The sequence below is a fragment of the Procambarus clarkii genome, chromosome 84, assembly GCF_040958095.1.
Source record: "Procambarus clarkii isolate CNS0578487 chromosome 84, FALCON_Pclarkii_2.0, whole genome shotgun sequence".
Classification (NCBI taxonomy): Eukaryota; Metazoa; Arthropoda; class Malacostraca; order Decapoda; family Cambaridae; genus Procambarus; species Procambarus clarkii.
In genome coordinates this window covers 4,082,336-4,091,239 of record NC_091233.1, presented here as the reverse complement: position 1 = coordinate 4,091,239, position 8,904 = coordinate 4,082,336, and the positions used below count along the sequence as shown (strand labels likewise).

The following is an 8,904-nucleotide window of genomic DNA, read 5'->3' as shown; positions in this document are numbered from 1 at the left end:
TGCATGGTATGCAGGTTAGGGACACTGGCCTTTAATTCAGTGCCTCCTGTCTATCCCCTTTCTTGTATATCGGGACTACGTTACCTGCTTTCCAAATTTCTGGCAGTTCCCCTGTTGCCAGAGATTTGTTATACACTATGGAGAGTGGTAGGCACAGTTCTTCTGCTTCTTCCTTTAGTATCCAAGGGGAGATTCCATCTGGGCCATTTAGGCTGAGTCTTTGCCTTTGTCACATCCAACTTTAGTAAACACTTCCTTACTTCCCCGCTGGTAATCTCAAACTCTTCCAGTGGTTCCTGGTTAGCTATTTCCTCTATTATCTCTGGGATTTCTCCTTGCTCTAAGGTGAAGACCTCTTGGAATTTCTTATTCAGTTCCTCACACACTTCCTTGTCGTTTGTAGTGAATCCTTCTGCCCCTATCACTAATTTCATAATCTGTTCCTTTACTTTTGTTTTTCTCCTGATGTGGCTATGCAGCAATTTAGGCTGAGTCTTTGCCTTGCTTGAGATGTCATTTTCGTATTGTCTTTCTGCCTCTCTTCTCATCCTGACATATTCATTCCTGGCATTCTGGTATTTTTCTCTGCTCTCCAGTGTCCTGTTATTCCTATAGTTTCTCCATGACCTTTTACTTTGCTGCCTAGCTAGCCTACGTCTCTGAATAAACCATGGTTTTCTCATCTTCATTTCACTGTTTTCCTTTTGGGCTGGGACAAACTTGTTTGCTGCGTCCTTGCACTTCTGCGTCATGTAGTCCATCATTTCTTGAGCCGTCTTTTTCCTGAGCTCTGTTTCCCATGCTATATCTGTTAGGAATTTTCTTATCTCCTTATAGTTTCCCTTTCGGTATGCTAATCTTTTGGTTTCGGTATCCCTCCTAGAGTTCAATAACCCTTCTTCAATCAGGTACTCAAACACCAGTACACTGTGGTCGCTCATTCCTACTGGGTCCTCAAAACCGATTTCTCTTATGTCAGAGTCGTTCAGTGTGAAGACCAGGTCGAGTCTCGCTGGTTCGTCATTTCCTCTCATCCTTGTGGGTTCTCTGACATGCTGGGTTATGAAGTTTCTAGTCACCACCTCCAGTAGTTTGGCTCTCCACGTATCCTCGCCCCTATGCAGTTCCTTGTTCTCCCAATCAGTCCTTCCGTGATTGAAGTCCCCCATGATGAGCAGGTGGGATCTATTTCTACAGGCAGCAAAGGCTGCCCTCTCAATTATAGTGTTAACTGCCATGTTGTTGTTTTCGTACTCTTGACTGGGTCTTCTGTCATTTCGTGGAGGGTTATATATTACTGCTACTACTATCCTTGGTCCTCCCATTGTCATGGTGCCTGCTATGTATTCTCTGGAACCCTCACAGCCCGGGATAGCCATCTCCTTAACACTTTCGCGCTCTCGGCGAAGGTCACTCAGCCAACCGTATGTGCACGCGGCGTTTTTATGGCTTAAGCGTAAAAACAAAAATGTGTATACTCTTTTTACTTTTCTGACCTTAGTTTTCATGCTACGTATTTCATTTTGGTACCAACGTGTTCGCAATAAACCTCTCTAGAAGACCATCAGTAAAAAAAGTCACGAAAGCTATAGAGATACCAGCAGGAAATAAATAACTACGAAGATGAGTCGCCGTGAGCACTCATCAGCAACAAAATGTTTTTACTCTTGGGATTATTATCACCTCTACAATTGTCCTACAGCCTTAATTTTGGTATCAATGGACTCCCAATAAAATTCCCAACACGGTGATATGAATATAATCGTAGAATAATGGTCCCGGCCCACCCGCAAGAGTGTGGGAAGTGGGCGCACTGTTACCTGGTAACGGTGACCGGACAACACATGTGGGAAACGTTGCTTTGAAAGTTTATACTTATTTCACTGTCCTGATATTATTATTGTATGTATGTCATTCATTTTTGTGGCAATGTTTTCGCAATAGAATGTTCTATGAGCTCAATTATACTACACAAACTTGGACCAAATAGGTGTACTTACCAAGGGAAGGCTGGTTGTGGAACAGTAAGTTGAGCATTTGTTCTTCACTCCACCTTCTTCAGGTTCTTCATTCCTGAAGTTGCTCAACAGATGGTTTGTAGGTGGAGTGAAGCTGTTGCGGGTGGTTACTTCTTCACCACCCAATACACCTGTTTCCGGTGGTAATTGGTGTAGCAGGGAACAACACAGAGTGCAACGTTACAGGTCCTGCATCCTATGTTCGTGTCCTTCCTTTTACCGGACCGTGCGCATACATGACACTTGAGACGTTTGGGCAGTCTGTAAAGTTCATGTTTCAGTTTTGTGTTCATGCGATTTTCTGAATCAACAATACGGCCAGTTTTTATCGGTTGAGGTGAAACATTTGCAGGAGAGTCAGATTCATCTGACAAAACAGTTTCGTCAACTGGCAGTGTGGCAGACATGTCGGGTTCAGATTCGTTGTCTGCTTCATCTTGAGGTGGTGTAGTGAACAAAGGCCGCCTCACACCAGATGGTCCGGGAGTTGGCATGGCGTCAGCATTGGCAGGAGCTGTGTCATCATTTATGTCTGGAGCGTGCCGCAAGTGTTGAGATGATGATGTTGTTTTAGGCCACTCCTCTGTGTCCCAATGCAATAGGGCCCAGATTGCCACTTCGTGGAACTGTAGCAATGTTAGCTTTCTTCTATCAGTTGTGTTGTATTTGTACAAAACATAGGCATTATGCAATGCCATTTGCAGGAAATAAAAGGTAATCTTTTTGGTCCACTTGTGAGTTTTCCTGGTAAAATGGTAATATTTAACCATTTGATCGAAGTGGTTCACACCTTTCATGAACTTATTGTACTGGCAAATTGCAGTAGGTTTGTTCACTGTTACCTGTTGTATTCCACTTGTTCTGTCTCGGTTGCGAATTCGTTTCCTTCGCTGAACTTGCTGAGTGTCTGCATTGTGGATGTTGGTAATTATTGAGACTACTCGCTTGTCTTTCCACAGGAGAATGAAGGTATTATCTTTGCGGCGGTATACTGTGGTATCCAGTGGAAGTTTACCCTTGGCTAGAGCTTGCAATACCTTTGGGGCGCCACGTAGCATTCTAATTGTGCCACATGTGTACACCCCAAGTTCTCTCAATGTTTCTGTTAGGGTAACCGAGTTGTAGTAATTATCCATGTACAAATGGTAACCCTGGTTCACTAAAGGCTGCATCAACCCCGTTACTGTATCCACTATCGTCTTACCAATACCTGAGTATACGTCAAAGTCATATATGTACCCAGAGACAGATTCAGCAAACATATAAAGTTTCACACCATACTTGTCTGGTTTGTTTGGATTGTACACGTTGAAGGATAGTCGGCCTCGCCATGCCATTGTACCCTCGTCCAAACACAACTCTTTCTTGGGGATGTAAACTTGAGCAAACCTCTCTTTCAAGTAATCCATCACTGGTCTCACTTTTATCAACTTATCACGATTGTTCACGGCACTGCATTGGTATTGAATGTGTGGAAAAACTGGTTTATATGCTGGAATCGTCTGGACGGCATGAACAAGCTGAAGAAACGAGCATGCCATGGCTTTGCTGTTTGCCAATACATCCTCATAGTTGGGAGCCTAATTATGCCCATCAATATGAACAGTCCTAGGAATTGCGCCATTTCACTCACCTTCACTGGGGTCCAAATATCTGATACATTTTCATTGGCCATCCGGAATAACTTCGAGGCGTACAAATTTGTTTCAACGGTAAAGAACCCAAGGAGGGCACGCGTGATGAACAATTGAATATAAGCCAGTACACTAGTAGGCTTGGGAATTTTCAGTGCAGGATTTCCAGTAAAATCATCAACAACTGGAGGAGTATTGCTACGACTCCAGCCCTCACCAGCCCCAGCCTGCCGAGTACGTACTGTACGTGTACGCCTTTCAGCAGGCTCGAATGAATCCTCATCACTTATACTTTCAGAATCACTTGGCGCAATTTGTCGTTTGTTCCTACGACGAGCAACATTTCTGGTAGCTACTTTTCTAGGTAGCCTAGATGCACCACGTGTGCGCAGAGATGGAGGAGGAGGAGGGGGTCGCGGTGCCTCCTCTTCCTCGGTGAGGGCCTCAGTCTCCTCATCACTCGTTGCCGTATCATTCCCTCTAGGTCTAGGTCCACTATAATCGTTGTGGGTTCCAAAATCTTCCTCCAATACCTCTACATCACCTTCAGCTTCTGATAAATCCTCCACAAGGCCTGGAATTTTCGTTGGTGTGAGCTTCACTCCGCTCCACTTTTTAAAAATCTGGGTTATTTTGTCCACTCTCGATGACCTGGAGGCTTCCTTGGGCGTAGAAGTGCTTGGGCCTTGACCTTGATCCATTTTTGATGAAGTAATTGGGTATAATCCACACGGAAACGGGTAAAAATGCTCGAGTTTGGCGCGCGAGGGGAGCGTGATCGACTCACGACACGTGACACGAAAACAATGGGCCCGTCACGTGACCGGGTAGGCCGACGCGCCGGGCGGCCTAGTGGCGAGAAAGAGAACTTCATGGCGCGTCGTTTGAAACAAACCCCAATGAAATCGGATTAAAATTGAATTTTATACAAATATTTTAAAAGAGGACATAACTTTATGTCCACTATGCGTTAGCGTTAGTCGAAAACGGACGCAGCGGTGCGTCCGATTAGCGCGAGCTCCATTCTTTTCTCCTGAGTAGGGTCACTCCGCCTCCTCCACTACGTGTGTGTGTGTGTGTGTGTGTGTGTGTGTGTGTGTGTGTGTGTGTGTGTGTGTGTGTGTGTGTGTGTGTGTGTGTGTGTGTGTGTGTGTGTGTGCGTGTGTGTGTGTGTGTGTGTGCGTACTCACCTAGTTGTGCTTGCAGGGGTTGAGCTCTGGCTCTTTGGTCCAGCCTCTCAACCGTCAAATAACTGGTGTACAGATTCCTAAGCCTACTGGGCTCTAGCATATCTACATTTGAAACTGTGTATGGAGTCAGCCTCCACCGCATCACTTTCTAGTGCATTCCGAAATGCACTAGAAAGTGCATTTCATAGACTCCGCTAGTGAAAATGCACAGTCGTAGTGCATTCCATTTGTTAACTACTCTGACACTGACAAAATGTCTTCTTTCTAATGTCTCTGTGGCTCATCTGAGTACTAAGGTTCCACCTGTGTCCCCTTGTTCGTGTTCCACCCGTACTGATGAGTTTGTCTTTGTCCACCCTCTTAATTTCCCTGAGAATTTTGTAGGAGGTTATCATGTCTCCCCTTACTCTTCTGTTTTCCAGGGACGTGAGGTTTAGGTCCTTTAGCCTTTCCTTGTAGCTCATACCTCTCAGTTCCGGGACGAGTCTCGTGGTATACCGGTGAATCGTCTCTAACTTTGTCTTGTGTTTAATTGGGTATGGACTCCAGGTTGCAGCTTCATTTTCCAGGATTGATCTGACATAAGTAGTATACAGGGGCCCTGAACGATTCCTTATACAAGTTTCTAAAGGCAGTTCTTATGTTGACCAACCTAGCATATGCCGCTGATGATATCCTTTTGATGTGGGCCTCTGGGGACAGGTTCGGTGTGATATCAACCCCCATGCTATCCTCCCAGATCTTCCTCTCTATTTGACTCTTGCATCGATTTCTCCTCCCATATGGTACCTTGTGTTCAGCCTTCTGCTCCCTTCGCCTAATTTCATTACTTTACACTTTCCTGAATTGAACTTTAGTAGCTATTTTCTAGACCATTCCTTTAGCCTGTCCAGGTCGTCCTGTAGTCTCTGTCTATCATCATCTGTCTTGCTTCTTCTCATATATTTTGCATCATCAGCAAACATTGAGAGGAATGAGTCTACACCCTCTGGAAGATCGTTTACATGTATTAGAAACAGGATGGGTCCAAGTACAGAGCCCTATGGGACTCCGCTGGTGACATCTCGCCACTCTGATATTTCCCTATTAACAGTTACTCGCTGTTTCCTGTTGCTTAGATACTCCCTTATCCACTAGAGCATCTTACCTTCCACTCTTGCCAGTGGCTCCAACTTTTGTAACAGCCTCTAATGGGGTACTGTTTCGAAGGCTTTGAGACAGTCCATGAAAATGCAGTCTTTCCACCCTTTTCTTTCTTTCCTAATTTTTGTTGCTTAGTCAAGAGTTCTATGAAACTTGTGAGGCACGATTTACCATCTCTGAACCCACGGTGGTGACTGTGGTGGTGCGTTACACGCTATTTCCCTCCAGATGCTCTACGAGCCTTTTCCTCACGATCTTCTCCATCACCTTGCATGGTATTCAGGATAGGGAAACTGGCCTGTAGTTTAGTGCCTCTTGCCTGTTACCTTTTTTGTATACTGGGACTACATTAGCTGTCTTCCAGCTTTCCGGTAGGTCTCCTGTTTCCAATGACCTGTTATTCACCATAGAGAGTGGCACGCTTAGTGCTTCTGCACCTTCCTTTAGAATCCATGGTGAGATTCTGTCAGCCCAACATCCTTTGTCACATTCATCTCCATCAGATTCCTTTTGACCCAATCACTGGTGAGGTCAATTTCCTCCAAGATTGCTTGGTTTGCCGCCTTCTCATTTAGTGCAGGGGCTTCTCTTTGTTCCTTTGTGAACACCTCTTGGAATCTCATGTTGAGTTCTTCACACACCTCCTTGTCATTCTCTGCATATCTATTCTCCCCTTTTCTCAGTTTTATCACTTGTTCATTCACTGCTGTTTTTTTCCTGATGTGGCTGTGGAGCACTTTTGGTTGGGTCTGAGCTTCACTCACAATGTCATTTTCTTACTGTCTCACTGCTTCTCTCCTCACTCTGAGGTACTCATGTCTTGCCCTCTGGTATCTTTCCCTGCTCTCTGGTATTCTGTTATTCATGTATTTTCTCCATGTTCTTTTACTCAGTTGTTTCGCTACCTTACATTCCTGGCTGAACCATGGATTTTTCTGTTTTTTTCGTTTTTCTCCTTTTGGACTAGGATAAACCTGTCTGCAGCTTCCTGGCACTTCTGGGTGACATAGTCCATCAAACCCTGTTCAGTCTTTTCTCTGAGTTCTGTTTCCCATGGTATTCTCATTAGGAAATTCCTCATCTCGTCATATTTTCCTCTTCTGTAATTTAGTCTTTTCCCCTCCGATCCCATCCTTGGATAGTTTATTTGTACCTCCACCAAGTACTCAAATGCCAATAAACTGTGGTCACCCAATCCTATGGTGGCTTCAACTTTGACTTCCCTTATTTCTGATTCATTCAAGGTGAATATCAGGTCGAGTCTAGCTGGTTCATCACTACCTCTCATTCTTGTGGGTTCCCTGACATATTGGCTCAGAAAATTCCTTGTTGCCACTTCCAAGAGTTTAGCTCTCCATGTATCTGCACCGCCTTCTGTATCCCCCCTTCCCCCAGTCTATCTTTCCATGGCTGAAATCACCCGTGATTAAGAGTCTGGATCCATTCCTGCAGGCAGCTGAAGCTGCTCTCTCTATTATATTATTGGTTGCCATGTTGTTCCTATCAGGCTCCTGTCAGGGTCTTCTGTCATTTAGGGGAGGGTTGTAAATGAATGCCACCATTATCATAGGTCCACCCATTGTTATAGTTACTGTTATGTAATATCTGAACCCGTTACAGCCCGAAATTTCCATCTCATCAAAATTCCGGTCTTTCCCTATCAGCAGGGCCACTCCTCCTCCTCCTCTCCCTTCCCTCTCTCTTTCCTTACTATATAGTAGTCCTTTGAAAACACCGCATTTGTGTGTGTGTAGGAGAGAGAGAGAGAAATAACCACGCGCATTTTATGTGGATATTCGTATGAGAAATAATTATTCAAGTTAATTAATAATTCCCATATAGTCATCATTACTGGCGAAAGAAAAACGAACATTCATCAATCTTTTGACATTTAAACTAACAAAAATTTCCCGTAGCATACAAACAAAATACTTATTTTGCACAATCCAAATGTTTTATATATTGTCAGACAAATAACTGCGTTTTATGCTTAGCTGTTGATGAATTAACTTCCCTTACAAAATATCAAAATCTTGGTTGGAATGAGAGTTAAAAAAAATTGTGTAGAAAAACAATGGTCCTATTATTTCTTTTATAAATATTTCCCCAATGTTTTATATGAAATGATAATGTGTACTGCTGTCTGTCCTCAGGTCTGCGGCCTCTCGGCACCTCTCTCAACTCCTCGTGTTCCAGTTTCCGAAGTGGAGTGCCCATGGGAGGAGTAACTAACATGGGAGGAGCAACTAACATGGCCGTCATGGGAGGCGCCTCGGGCATGCTGGAAGCCTCGGAGTTGGGCAACACCCACTCCACCTCCTTCTCCCATCTTCTTCAAGTGTCTATGCTTCCCGAAAATGTCGAGAAGGACCGCGGGCCAACGCCATCGCCTCGAGGAAATGAGGGCGTGAGTGTGTTGTGAGGCCGGCCTTAACCACAGGAACCAGTGGTGTCTGAGGCCGGCCTTAACCACAGGAGCCAGTGGTGTCTGAGGCCGGCCTTAACCACAGGAACCAGCGGTGTCTGAGGCCGGCCTTAACCACAGGAGCCAGTGGTGTCTGAGGCCGGCCATAACCACAGGAACCAGCGGTGTCTGAGGCCGGCCTTAACCACAGGAACCAGTGGTGTCTGAGGCCGGCCTTAACCACAGGAACCAGTGGTGTCTGAGGCCGGCCTTAACCACAGGAACCAGCGGTGTCGGAGGCCGGCCTTAACCACAGGAGCCAGTGGTGTCTGAGGCCGGCCATAACCACAGGAGCCAGTGGTGTCTGAGGCCGGCCATAACCACAGGAGCCAGTGGTGTCTGAGGCCGGCCTTAACCACAGGAACCAGCGGTGTCTGAGGCCGGCCTTAACCACAGGAGCCAGTGGTGTCTGAGGCCGGCCATAACCACAGGAGCCAGTGGTGTCTGAGGCCGGC

At 45.5% G+C, this 8,904-nt stretch overlaps 1 protein-coding gene across 1 annotated transcript in view; it reads left to right on the top strand.

Moving 5' to 3' along the window:
- The window catches only part of LOC123774836 (uncharacterized), a 598,107-nt gene extending 589,700 nt beyond the window's left edge, over nt 1-8,407 (top strand). The window contains exon 17 of the mRNA XM_069316494.1: nt 8,139-8,407. Coding sequence (XP_069172595.1) covers nt 8,139-8,407 — 269 coding nt within the window. The remainder of the gene's footprint in view (nt 1-8,138) is intronic.
- The last annotated feature ends 497 nt before the right edge of the window (nt 8,408-8,904 follow it).